Source organism: Triturus cristatus, chromosome 1_1, assembly GCF_964204655.1.
Source record: "Triturus cristatus chromosome 1_1, aTriCri1.1, whole genome shotgun sequence".
Classification (NCBI taxonomy): Eukaryota; Metazoa; Chordata; class Amphibia; order Caudata; family Salamandridae; genus Triturus; species Triturus cristatus.
The window spans coordinates 261065235-261080438 of NC_140579.1; the positions used below are offsets into that span (position 1 = coordinate 261065235).

Here is a 15204-nt window from a genome sequence, read left to right on the forward strand (position 1 = left end):
GTGTGAGCAATAACTACGGGCAGCAGTGCTCACAATTCAGATGGAGTGTTGATTGCAGGAGAGTGTACACCTCATGGATCCCTTTAGTAGACGACGGGCAGTAGGGCTCACAGTTTAGAGCTCGTGTTGATTGCCAGGATGGAGTACAGCTCATGGATCCCTTTCTTTTTTTTATTGTGCATTGTGATATGCGAGGTGGATGCGGCAAATCATTTTAGGTAGTGTGGAAGAAGAGGGACGTGTGGCGTCGTGGTTATCCTATTTATACGTACGCAAAGTGGGCTGGGCTTGCGTACGCCAGGCCAGCATAGGGGTGTGAATAATTATTCCGGGGACTTGGGCGTTGTTCTGTCCCTGCCTGGCCAGGAAGTGTACTTATGTGTGTTTCTTTTGTAGTTTTGACCTCGCAGAGTGTGCAATTTAGAGTAGTGTAGCATGTGTCGGGAGGGCTGAAACTATCGTTAATGAGATGGCATGTGATCTAGGATGTGCAGTCTGCCCGTGGCCGATGATGCTCCTTAGAGCCCGCATTACCCAGGCCGAAAGGCAGCACAATAATGTGCAGACACACACACCAGGGGCATCGTGTAACACATATTTGCTTTTTGATGGAACGTTTGAGATGCATGGCAATCACACGTGGAAGGCTAATGTACAGAGCATGAATATTGTTCAAGATGATCATTGCATGTTGTGTGTAGTATAAGATATGTGTGTACAGGAAAACACTTTTCAAAAAAGCTTTCTAAGTAGAAGAGGTGTCTCTCATCAAACGCTGTAGAGAGAATGAGTAAAATGGGTGGGATCGTACAACTGTTACAATGGGAAATGTTATGAACCAATAAAATGCTTTTTTTAAGGTCACATGGCAATCGCGCACCGAGTGCGCAAGGAGGCCGCACCTGACGTGATTTTGTCAAAATATATTTATCATAATATACGTTTATTACAGTTAGAAATATATAAATGTTTAAAATAATTTAGATTTTTGCGTGCTCTCATATACTGTTTAAAGTTATTTAGATATATTTTTGAGACCCAAAAAAAAAAAGGGATTGGCATACCCGGCGCGATACTATACGTCTGTGACGTAACACAGGGCCTGGCAGCGTGTACTCGTCGAATACGCAACGCGCAGCAGGTGCGAGCCCATACTTACATGATGTAAAGTGTGGCTTGGTACTGCGTACCCGTCAGATACCAAAGTAGTACCTGGGGTGACTTCATGCGTATATTATGTTACACGGGACGCGGCGCCACAAACTCGTCGGATATGAAATGCGCATCATTTACGAGTTTAGCAATATGGCGGATAGGATTCGTGTGGTGATGGAGTTTGGTACGCTACCGGTATGGGAGTGCAGTTTTCTCCCCAAAAAAAAAATATATACATATTTTTTGGGAAAGATATAAAACATTACATCATTTTTAAAGTTAAAAACAAGATGTATAATAGAGTTCTAAAATATTTAAATATATAATAGAAAAAATATAGGTTTTATAAACATTAAAATATGAAATTAACATTTAAAAAACCTTCGAAATTCACTGAAAAAAACCATATGTTTTACAGACGTTATAGTTAGGAATTAGCATTTAAAAAACCTTAGAAATTCACTAAAAAAAACATAGGTTTCAGGGACGTTATAGTTAGTTGAACATTTGACTCGTATAAAACCAGAGAAATTCGCCTGTTATAGTTAGTTGAGCTAACTATAACTCGCGCGTCCGCAATGCACTGCTGATGATGTCACATATTACATCACTCATGACATGGTCAGTGACATCACTGATGACATCTCAAATGACATCACTGATGACATTATCCATGTGATAATCTGATGCACATCCTCACACCCTAATAAAACATTTATTACACTCACTCTAAAGTACAGACTAACAACATCGAAACCATAGACAGACCAATAGTAGTTAGTAAATACCCGCTCATTGATTCCTAGGTCTACACACACACATCCAGGTATTCACCTATAGAGTAACTCATAAATGCAGTTACTCAGCAATACAGCACTATCATATGTACTCATACACCTATACATACACTCACACACCGCCACTCATCCATAGACTTACACACACACCTACTCAGTCATGCAAAGAATCAATCACACACATTTACTCACCTATACAGTTATACACAGACCACCTCACTTATTTATACAAATACTAACACATACTTACTCTCTTATACAATCACTGATACAAGCGCACACGCATCCATACAGCCACCCTCACAATCACTCACTCTCATGTATAGTCATTTATATACTCCATCACTCACCCACCCAAACAGCACTTCACAGATGCACTCTTTAACCCATACACCCAGTGAATCACCCACTCACACATCTATGCACAGAGTCACCCACCCCCTACCCAGACACTCAGGCACCCATAGAGATACTCAGACAACCAATCAATAACCCATGTAGACAGTCATATAGCTACTCACCAACCCATGCAGCCACATATACACCAACTGACAGACTGATACAGACATTTACACAGTTTACTCACTAACCCATGCATTCAGGGATGTGTCATTACATTGCATACCAATACCACGCGTGCCATTACAACGTGGGTATTACTACGCGATGTCAATGACAACGACATGCCATTACATTGCAAAATTTTACCACGACTATGCTTTTACCACGCATGCCATTACAAGGCAAAGGCATGCGTGGTAAAGCTATACTCTTGGTTAAAGTTTGCAAGGTAAGTGACTCTACCCTACCCCTGCACAACCCTCCCTGACCTACAGTCTTCTCCCTACAATAACACTACACTACCCTGCACGACCCACCTGACACTACCCTAAAAAAACACTACACTACACATACACTACAACACTACCCTAAACCCTAAAACACTACCCCCAGCATGACCCTGCCCCTACCCCCAGTCCGGACCCTACACTGAAACACTACCCTGCATGACCCCCGGACACTACCCTAAAGCACTACACTACACAAACACTACAACACTACCCCAAACCCTAAATCACTACACTACACAATGACACTACACAGTGATATCACTGACCATGTCATGAGTGATGTAATATGTGACATCATCAGCAGTGCATTGCGGGGGCGCGAGTTATAGTTAGCTGAACTAACTATAACAGGGGAATTTCTAGGGTTTTGTACGAGGGAAATGTCCAGCTAACTATAACGCCCCTGAAACCTATGGTTTTTTCAGTGAATTTCTAAGGTTTTTTAAATGCCAATTCCTAACTATAACGCCCCTGAAACCTTTGGTTTTTTCAGTGAATTTCAAAGGTTTTTTAAATGCTAATTCCTAACTAGATCAAGCCTGAAACCTATGTTTTTTTCAGTGAATTTCAAAGGTTTTGTAAATGACAATTTTTAATGTATTAATTGTTATACTGATTTTTTTGATACTGATTTACTACATTTTTTAAACTATTTATTTTTAGATATTTTTTTTAATTACATTATAATTACATTATACATTACAATACAATATATACTTTCTCAGAATGAATTACTTTAGTTTAAATACTTGGCAAATAGGCAACAGACTTTTAAGTACAGTAGTTACAGTTGTTGCAATGGGCAACACAATTTCAAACACAAAGCAACATTGAGCTCAATGTGAATTTCTAGTTAAATGCAATTAGTTACTTTATGGATTACTTTTCTAACCACAGGACTGGATCCTAGATTCAGTCCTTGGACATCTCCTGTAAACCGTTGAGTAAAAGCGCTTTGGTTACAGTAGTAATTTTTATGGAATATTATTGTATTTTAAAACTTGACACAAACTTTTTCCCATAGAATCACCAATGTTATCCTATGGCAGAAAATTCACTTAGCAGGTAAGTAGTGTTATTGTTACTTTTTCTTACTCAGTGGTGGATCCTGGATCCAGCACTGGCCAACCTCCTGTAAACAGTTGAAAGAATGTGTTTAAGTCATACAGACGATTTTTTAGGAATATTTTTAGTTTGTGAAAATAGACACTTAGAAAATTTTCTGGTGAAAACCACACAATGGATTCCTATGGAAGGAAATACAAGTTACTGGTAAGTACGCTTAGAATTACTTTTCAGGGTCTGTGCTGGGCTAAAAGATGCAGCACTGGGTTCTCTCCCGATTACAGGTGAGTAAATCGGAATTCGTAGTTCGGCTGATTTTAGAGGAATATTTGTACGTTTCAAAAATGAACACTTAGAAAATTTTCTGGTGAAAACCACACAATGGATTCCTATGGAAGGAAATACGAGTTACTGGTAAGTACACTTAGAATTACTTGTCAGGGTCTGTGCTGGGCTAAAAGATGCAGCACTGGGTTCTCTCCTGATTACAGGTGAGTAAATCGGAATTCGTAGTTCGGCTGATTTTAGAGGAATATTTGTACGTTTCAAAAATGGACACTTAGAAAATTTTCTGGTGAAAACCACACAATGGATTCCTATGGAAGGAAATACGAGTTACTGGTAAGTACACTTAGAATTATTTTTCAGGGTCAGTGCTGGGCTAAAAGATGCAGCACTGGGTTCTCTCCTGATTACAGGTAAGTAAATCGGAATTCATAGTTCGGCTGATTTTAGAGGAATATTTGTACAATGGTGAAGGAAGGGGGAGGGGCCTGAGGTGACGTGTGCAAACACGCCCTGTGGTGCGTTTCAAGTTGGGGAATTAATTCCTCTTCAATCCTGAGGTCCCCTGGGGGCCAACTAGCCCACCGGGTACCTCCAGTATGCGCCAGTGAGCTGCATTGCAGAGAGGTATTCAGAGGCCACGCTCCTTTTTACAACACTCTGCAACACAGCTCCGTGGCGCTTACTGGAGGTATCTGGTGGGCTAGTTGGTCCCCAGGGACCCTCAGGATTGAAGAGGAATTAATTCCCCAGCTTAAAACGCGCCACAGTGCAGGTTTGCACAGATCTCACCTCAGGCCCCGCCCCTTACCCTCACCACTGTGCAAAATGCGCCCCGTGGGGTGTTTTAAGTTGGGGGATTAACTCCCCTTGAATCCTGAGGTCCCCTGGCGGCCAACTAGCCCACCAGGTACCTCCAGTATGCGCCAGGGAGCTGTGTTGCAGAGAGGTGTTAAGAGGCCACACCCCTTTTTACAACACTCTGCAACGCAGCTCCGTGGCGCTTAGTGGAGGTACCTGGTGGGCTAGTTGTCCCCTAGGGGACCTCTGGTTTGAAGAGGAATGAATTCCCCAACTTAAAACGCGCCACAGGGCGTGTTTGCACAGTATCACCTCAGGCCCCGCCCCCTACCTTCACCACTGTGCAAGCGCGCCCCGTGGAACGTTTTAAGTTGGACGATTAGGTCCCCTTGAATCCTGAGGTCCCCTGGCGGCCAACTAGCCCACCAGGTACCTCCAGTAAGCGCCAGGGAGCTGCGTTGCAGAGAGGTGTAAAAAGGGGCGTGGCCTCATTACACCTCACTGCAACGCAGCCCCCTGGCGCATACTGGAGGTTCCTGGTGGGCTAGTTGGCCGCGCTGAATTTTTTTTTATTTTCATCCGAAATTCGCACTGGGTGCGCAAATCTCGCCTATTTTTTTTTTTTTTTTTTTATTCTTTTTTTGGCCCTGGGGGTCCTTGTGGGACCCCCTGAGCAGACCTAGGGGGTCAGGGTGTTTGTACCCTGCCCCCTTGTTGCGTTTTTCACGTTTGTTTTTTAGGTTTCTTGTGCCTCGGTTCTACCGAGGCACAAGATGGCTGCCAACACTTCCTGATCTGGAGTGTTGACAGCCAATTAGCATTCAGCATGTGCACGGCAGGGTGCGCGCTGGGTGCGGGGAGGGTCCGTGGATCCTCCTCGGCCATAGATATATATGTACTTTTAACTGTAATTTTCTCAGGAACTACTAAACGGATTTACACCATTTAAGCCAAATTTGGTGTAATTCCGTTCAGCAGTTCGGGCTGTAGCTGTGACAACAGATCCTATGGGAAATTGCATGGGAATAACGTGTTTTGGGACCCCCCTTTTTTCTCAGCCCCCGCTTGACGAATCACCGCAAAACTTTCAGGGTAGGAGCAGAGCTGGCCAAAAGTTTGGAAAATTTCGCGAAGATTCGTCAATCGGCGCCAACGTTATTTCAAATAGAATGTTGCGGATTTCCTATGGAAAATAGGTCCTAACTATAACTATCTACTGGCGACCGCCAGTAGATAATATATATATATATATATATATATATATATATATATAACATATTAAAAATGTGAAGAAACACACATTCACTGGATAATGTCATCGGTGATGCCATCAGTGATGTCATTTGAGATGTCATGAGTGATCTATATATTCACTGAAAAAACCATAGGTTTCAGGGACGTTATAGTTAGTTGGACATTTCACTCGTACAAAACCAGAGAAATTCCGCCGTTATAGTTAGTTCAGCTAACTATAACTCACGCCCCCGCAATGCGCTGCTGATGATGTCACATATTACATCATTCATGACATGGTAAGTGACATCACTGATGACTTCATCCAGTGACTGTGTGTTTCTATAAAGTTTAAATATTTTATATATATGCCAAATTGTATTGAAGAATGAGTGGGTGTATAAGTGTCTGGATGGAGGATTTAGTAGGTGCGTGACTGACTGTATAAGTGAGTAATTAAACGTGTCTTACTGAATGCATGGGTTAGTGACTAAACTGTGTGACTGTCTTTATCAGTCTGTCAGTTGGTGTGTAAGCGGCTGCATGGGTTGGTGAGTTGATACATGAGTGTCTATATGGCTCATTGATTGGGTGCCTGAGTATTTGTATGGTGCCTGAGTGTGTGTGTGGGTGGGTGGGAGGTGTGTGACTCTGTGCATAGATGTGTGAGTGGTTGATTCACTGGGTGTATGGGTTCAAGAGTACATGTGGAAACAACTGTATGGGTGGGTGAGTGTGTGTATGGGCGTGTTGGTGAGTGAATGGATGTCTCAGGGGTACATGTGCAAGCAACTACATTTCTAAAAGGCAGTATATGTGAGTGATGGTGTATATAAATAACTAAATGTAAGAGTGAGTGATTGAGAGTGGCTGTATGGATGAGTTTGTACTTGTATCAGCGATTGTATCAGAGAGTAAGTATGCATTAATATCTGTATGAATAAGTGAGGTAGTGTGTGTATAACTGTATAGGTGAGTAAATGGAAGTGTGATTGATTCTTTGCATGACTGACTAGGTGTGTGAGCAACTCTGGATGATGGCGGTGTGTGAGTGTCTGTATAGGTGTATGAGTGCATATGATAGTGTTGTATTGATGAGTGACTGCATGTATGAGTGACTGTATAGATGAATGAGTGGATGTGTGTGTAGACCTAGGAATCAGTGAGTGCGTATGTAGTAACTGGTATTGGGGTGTCTATGGTTTCAAAAATGGTAGTCTGTATTTTAGAGTGGGTGTATCAAAGGTTATATTAGGGTGTGAGGAGGTGCATCAGATTTTCACTTGAATGATGTCATCAGTGATGTCATCATTGATGTCATTTGAGATGTCATCAGTGATGTCATCAGCAGTGCATTGCGGGGGCTCAAGTTATATTTAGCTGAACTAACTATAACAGCAGAATTTCTCTGGTTTTGTACGAGTGAAATGTCCAACTAACTATAAAGTCCCTGAAAGCTATGGTTTTTTCAGTGAGTTTCCAAGGTTTTTTAAATGCTAATTTCTAACTATAACATACCAGTCGCGTTTCCAGAGTGGTGGAGAAAGGTGAGTGTAGCCTCCGAAACACCTCTTAGCAATCTCACTGTGTGGGATTTACTGGAGGAACAGGAGGAGTAGTTAGCCCCCAACGTCAACCTTGGGGGCCAACTACCCCTTTTATTACCACCAGTAAGTCCCACACAGCAGGGCGCGTCTCCTCCCTGCACCACTGTGCAAACGCGCCCCCTGGCACGTTGTAAATTGGGGGATTAAGTCCCATTGAATCCTGAGGGTCCCTGTGGGCCCTTCTAGCCCACCAGGTACCTCCAGTAAGTGCCACAGAGCTGCGTTGCAGAGAGGTGGTCCGATGCCATGCCCCTTTTTACACCTCTCTGCAACGCAACTCTGTGGCGCTTACTGGAGGTACCTGATGGGCTAGTTGGCCCCCAGGGACCCTCAGGATTAAAGGGAACTTAATCCCCCATCTTAAAATGCGCCACAGGCGCATTTGCACACTTGTCACATCAGGCTCCACCCTCTCCCTTCACCACGTGTTTTGGGATCCCCCTTTTTTCTTGGCACCCACTTGGCGAATCACCCCGAAACTTTGAAGACAGGAGCTGATCACTAGTTTTGAAAATGTTGCCAAGATTCATCAACCGGCGCCAAAGTTATTGGGAAAACAAAAAACGCTTTTCCTATGGAAACTAGGTCCTAACTATAAATACCTACTGTAGAAGTAGTTTTAATTCCCCTGCCCTATTATGTACTAGGGCCTTACAGAGGTCATGCTAATCACAGGGGTACCCCAACGCATAGTGTTCCTTAGTGTATGTAGGTGTTTTCTCTGTATTCTAAGTGTCTTTTAGCATAGCACTGGCTCTAGGCCTGGTTAGTCAGAGTCAGTTACCACCAGTACCCATCTGAAAAAGTTGTGGGCACAGAATGATTTTGCAAGAAGGCCTCTTTCTGCTCCTCTGTTGGTTCTTTCTGCACGGCTTGCTTCTTCCTGCAATTTTTTTCGTCTTTGTGGACTTCTGTTGCCTCTTTCTACATTTTTTTTGCTTCTTTCTGTGCGTTTTTTCTTCTTTCTTCACATGTCTTTCCTCTGTAGGCATAGTTAGAAACTAGCATTTAAAAAACCTTTGAAATTCACTGAAAAAACATAGGTTTCAGGCACATTATAGAGAGAGATTTGCATTTAAAAAACCTTTGAAATTCACTGAAATAACCATAGGTTTCAAGCATGTTATAGTTAAAAATTAGCATTTAAAAAACCTTAGAAATTCACTGAAAAAACCATAGGTTTTTAGGGAAAGTTATAGTTAGTTGGACATTTCACTCTTACAAAACCATAGATATTCCCCCGTTATAGTTAGTTCAGCTAACTAAAACTCGTGCCCCCGCAATGCACTGCTGATGACGTCACATATTACATCAAAAAGCTTTTAGCTGACAAGATATACAAACGTATTAACCCTTTCAAGCCCACTGCACCTTTTTTTAATGCTAATATCTTGAAAACTACTCAATTGATTTACACCAAAACAACACAAGCACACTTTCTTGGTAAAGTTCTATATTCAAGCCAAGGTTAGTGTAAATCTGTTCAGCTGTTTTACCTGCAGATGCAAGCAAAATGTCTAATGGAGCCAAAAATGGTAAACATATTTTTCAACCTCATCTTAACTTATTGTACCCTGTATGGAACTGTGTGAAACTTAGCATAGAGAATCATGGTTGCCACTATAAACCAGGTTAGGTAAAGATCTGTTGTTGGAGGGCAAATCAAAAAATGCTTCTTCAATGGAAAATGTGGGTAAACCATAGCTAATTGCATGTATACATACACACACACATTTTCACTGAAAAAATAAATGTTAAAGTGACATTACAGAGAGTTGAAATGAGATATGAACGTAAATTTAAAAACAGAAAAAAACATTGAAATTCACCAGTTATAATTTATTGAACTAATTATAGCTTTCACTGCTTATGACCTCACATATTAACTTTTTGCCAAATTTGACAAATTCCTATCAGCCATTATTTATGTATCAAAGAGAAATCAAAAAGAAAAAAATCTAACTTTTGGACCCCCCCCTTTTTGACCCACGCTCGATGGATTAGCGCTAAACTTCAAATGAAGGAGCCAAAGTGCAAAGTTTCATGCAGATTTTTCAAATAGCACCAAAGTTATTAAGAAAATAAAACAAGCCTTTGCAATAGAAAATTGGACCTAACAAAAACTACATTGGTGCACAGAAAATCATTTATATATTTATAATATTGAGGTGAACACAGAAGTACAAAAAAATAAAGCAGTTATATGAGGCAGGCAGAGAATCCTCTGAACACCTGAATCAGGTGGGCAGATCACAAGGGGATCACTTGATGTTCTAAAGCTTAACAAATATGTTATTTATGTTGAGGGGTTCACATGTCTGCGATCCAGGACCTATGGCCAATTCACACTACAGCATGCTATTCACTTGCAATGGCAGGCCACAAGGCTAGGCACTACAGTCAACCTTGTAATGCATGAACTTTGGCCATGTGCAGTGTGGATTGGGTAAGACCCTGTAGTAAAACCCTGCTCCACACAGCCAAACGCTAAGCTTGTGGCCACAGTATTTATACAAATGAGAATCAACACGTAAAGATACTCTGTAAATAAGGAACATAAACAAATAAATAATACTACATTTACAGTAATATATCTTATAGTGTTAAAGGTAAAATAATATGTGATCCCATCTGTAAGATTAGTTACGATATTTGCAATTTAATCTGTCACATCAAGGGTGCGGTTATTAGCATTGCATTTGTTGTGTGAGCTATGGTTTCTATGACTGAATTTTGAGTCATCATGAACCATGAACACCCAACACTTATCTAAGGCCTTACATTTTTGCATTAAGAAATATAAAAATGGGAGGTTGCAGTTCTTGAATTATTCTCTGTCACTAATATTGCTCTATGTGCCGTATTTTATCCTTTTATGTAAAAGTCTCAGGAGCCCCCATTCAGAAAACATCTTACGACGTTGACTAGAGGTCCTATCAATATATGCTTTACATTTTAAACCTTCATTTCTCAAAAACTGCTGAACAGAATTACACTAAATCACAAAAAGCATGTTTCTGGACCATGATCTAGCTTTCTGTCAAATTTGGGGAAATTAATGGGTAAAATGCGTTTTAAGGACCTCCCTTTTTCTCTGCATTCGCTTGACAGATCACTTTCCAGGAAGGAGCTGAAGAGGATGAGAATTTGATTTGGAAAGTTTTGTGAAGATTCTTCAAATGGCGCCAATTGTTCAAAATGCATGTATAGGTCATGTCATGGAGGATCTGTGGATCCAACGGATCAAAAGATTTGGTCTGATTGGCTGCCACCACATCAAGAAAGATATGATTGCAGCCATTTTACAATTTGGGGACTCCTGTGAAAAAAGTTTTTAAAAAAAGATATGGGGGCAAGGTAAGGATACCCGGCCCACTAGGCATGGTGTGGGGTTCTAGAGGGAACCCTGGGTCTAAACATTATCAGTGCCATAGATCCATGGAGGAACCATGGCTCTGATAAAAAAAAGGAATCTCACTCGTTTTAAATCTTAGCCCACTAGGGTGGGCCTGGCCCCATTGGTCGGTGCACTTATTTTTTGTAGGGGGGTGGTCATGTGGCCTCACTCCCTTAGTATTTTAAGGCACTGGGAGATGATTTTTAATGAATGGGGAGGGTGCGTGCACCCCCTCCCTGAGACATTTTAGAGTAAGGGCATGTGGACCCCCTTCCTGAGTCTGTCTCCCTCCCAGAGACTTTTTAGAGGAGGGGGCGTGGTGTCCTCCTCCCCAAGTCTCTTTAAGGCTCCTGGGACCCCATCCTCAGCGGTCAGTTTTTTGGAAGGGAGGGTCCTCTGGCCATGGATTTGCCCAGGGAACCCCTTCCCTTAGGGCCTGAAATGGGTGTAGTGTCCCAGGGACCCCACACCTTGGGACACTGGTGTTCTCTGCCTGGGAGAGCGGGCAGGGAATAAGATCTGCCTGAATTCTCCAGGGTAAGGAACATATCTTTGCTCCCACTCATGCTGGAGCAGAGTAAAATGCTGCTCCTGCCAATGGGGAGCAAAATGAAAGAGCCGGTGCCCTTCAGCACCACAGTGGGTGCTGGGTGGGGATCTGGTTGGAGCCAATGGGGCCTTGGGACTCCCCCCATAGGCCCTAATAATGCCATATGTTGTGGGTGCTCCAGGTGGACACAAGGGTACACACTTAGAAAAAAAATGTCATCTCCCTCCAGCATCAAACTTAGTGCTGGCTGGGGAGCTGTCTGAGGCCACAGGGGTCATATGTTGTGGGTGCCCGAAGGAGCACCGAGGCACCAACTCCAAAGAAAAAATGACAGTTCTCGCCGGCACCCAGCATGTTTGCTGGCTGGGGAGCTGGCAGGTGTTGCAGGGATCTAGAGCTTCCCCTGTGGCCCCCAACATTTTGTACTGTTGTGGGTGCCTCTGGTGGGCAGCTGGATATTCACAAAATACTATGAAAATAATATAAAAAGATTGATAAATGAGCAGAAGGAGCCAACTTTTATGTTTTTAATTTGTGTGTCCACTCATGGTACTCCTGTGAATTTCTGCACTGCATTTTGCAAGAGTGGCATGAGGCTGTGGAGATGCAAAATAATCTTTCTTCACAATGATGCTATACGAGGGCCCTCAGGGACCCTCCCCACAAGGGCCAGGGTCAGGGTTTCACTACCCAGCCCACATATATGTTGTTTTGTTTTTATTTTCAGGACATGGGATCCAAGTCCCTGAGTCTTAAAACAGTATCCACAACATTTCTCTTCATGATGCAGCCAGCCAATCACAGCTGCAGTCCCACAGGGCCCGTCTCAGGCTCGCAAATTCAGCCAATCTGTATGCATAATTTGGCATATAGTACCTTGATACTCCCTCGAAAGTACAGTGTTGCTAGATATCTAGATATTTCTGCTAAATTTGGTGTGATTCCGCTCTGCCACTTTGGTTATAGTGTTGTCTAAAGTCCCTATGGAAAAAGGCAAGAGGAAAACATGTTTTGGGATGCCTTCTTTCTCTCGTCCATGCCCTATGGATCACCCCGAAACTTTCCAGTAGGGAGCTAAGGTTGATTTAATTTGCTTGTACAAAGTGTCATGAAGATTTGTCAAATGTTGCCAAAGTTGCAAAGTTATAAGCAAACAAAAAAATCCATTTCCTGTGTAAATGTGGCCCTAACTATAACTACACATTGGCGACCACCAGTATATAAATACACACTGAAAAAAAGAAACAAAGACTAGAGTAAACATTTGTAATGTAGGCAATGTAGAGATTATACATATATACTGTTAGGCAACTAGTGGAATTTCGTGTTTGTATTCCTGATCTCTTTTTTTGTGTTACTTATATTGAAATATATGTACATTTATTCCACAGGCATTCTATCGAAATTGGGTTGAATGATGGTCTGCCTATATTTCTGCACACCTTACAGAAGGTTTATTTGAGTGCAAATCAGGGGCTCTGAAAAGAGTGTAGAGTGCATTTCCAGATGTGTCAGAATGCTCAAAATATGCTATTACTTGTGGGGAACCACATTTTTATTGGATCCCTAGGTCGTTTATCTATCAGTCCCACTGAGAATACTTCCCTGACACAAAGTACACATTCTTTCTTCCAGGAACTCTTGACCCTCAGAAATGCATGTCTTTCAGTGATAAACCTTAAGTTTTTTCTGGAACTATGGAAGCATATGCTTTGTTGTTGGAGCTCATTTTCGTCTTTACCACAATTGTGGGCCTGTCAGGAAACCTCACTGTCCTGTTCACACTTCTGAAGATTGTCTACGGAGCATGTCAATTTATGAAAGCTGAAGTCATCCTGTCCCACTTGACCTGGGCTAATTTACTTGTCTGCCTCACGCAGGGAGTCCCACATTCCCTCTATGTGATTGGGGCGAGAAAACTTTTTATAGATGTAATGTGCAAGATCCTCCTTTTTGTCTTCCGCTCATCAAGGGCGTTGGCCATAATGTTCACCTGCCTGCTGAGCTGCTTCCAATACATGCTCTTGTTTTTCATAGCCATTTATGTGGTAAGTATGGTGACCAGTGCCAACCTGCCCATGTTCACTGTGGGTAGCAGGAACATAACTGCCTTGAAATACACATTTAACCTGGGATACTGCTTGGTCATCTACCCTGACCAGCTCTCAATTCAAGGAGTGGGATTTGGCATCTTCGGCAGGGACCTGATGTTTGTGTTTATTATGGCAACAGCTAGCACCTACATTTTGCTGATTCTATACAGACATGGCAAGCAAGTTGCAGTGATTCGTAATGCCCAGAATAACAAAGAACGAAATGCTGAAGCTCAGGCTTCCAAGACTGTGGTCACCTTGGTCATTGTCTACGTGACTTTGTTTGGACTGGACTGCATGATCTGGTTTTACCAAATAATTGTAACTACTGAGGTACATCCTATAGTGTCAAGCACCCGGTATTTTTTAACCATGTGTTACTCCACTGCTGTGCCTCTTGTTATACTGGGATTCAACAAGAAAATAAGACACAAACTCCAGATTTACTTAAACTTTAAGAAAGTCAACCTCAAAGATATTTCCCAGGAAGGTGTGAGAGTAGTTGTGTCAGATTGCAGCCTGAGGAGGATAGCTAGCATGCTACTCTTGCAGGTGTACTGTGAAAGTGGAAAGAATTCTGGAGATAACATATTTCTGGAATAGTCAAAGCCATTAGTCATTAAAACGAAATTACACCCTTTAGCAGATGCTTCTCACACTAATTAGGCATTTAAAACGAACCCAAAGTTAGAGTCATCCTTTTTAAATTATATTTACCAAAATAGCTAGAATGTCGCTTCAACCTGCTCCTATTTTAATGGTATATAAAATGGAAGCAGGAGTTGGCGGTTTGATTACTGGTTTAATAGCTGTTTAAATTGCATGATTGCTGGCCCAAATGGATTGAAACTGGTGGAAATTATGGTCTCTATTTTACCAGACTCTGTCCTCATTTGTAATGTCCGTTGTCCTGTGTGCAATGAGTTTCTGCCAAGCTTCTATTGTGTATGCCATTCACATATTCACGCTATTATGTTACCTTTTCAAAAAGGGCAAAAAACATTTAGCCAGATCGGAACAGAATAATTGTCTTTTGCTCAGCTAAGAGGCTATGCATCCCTCAGATTACTTCAATTATGCAATAGTGCGTCTTTTTGCAAGGTCATCCATCAATTCAACGAGATATGTATTGAAACTACTGGTACAGTATGCAAGGGATACTTAACAATGCTGCACTGAAAGTGGAACCACCTATGCTAAACTGGGTTAGGCATTTTAGTTCCAGTTTCTCATTAACCACTTAATCACATTCCCCTGATTAGTTTCATAAAAGATACTGGCACATAGGGATATGTAAAAATTAGGGGCGGTTTACAATGATGGTGAGACCGGTCTCACCGCCATCGTGTGCAGATTTTCCGCCCGCCATA

The 15204-nt window shown here is 42.0% G+C and overlaps 1 protein-coding gene across 1 annotated transcript; it reads left to right on the forward strand.

Moving 5' to 3' along the window:
• Positions 1–13438: 13438 nt before the first annotated feature.
• Positions 13439–14437, forward strand: LOC146870100 (olfactory receptor class A-like protein 1). Its single transcript, XM_085640911.1, has one exon. The coding sequence runs from the start codon at positions 13439–13441 to the stop codon at positions 14435–14437; it is 999 nt and encodes a 332-aa protein (XP_085497037.1).
• The last annotated feature ends 767 nt before the right edge of the window (positions 14438–15204 follow it).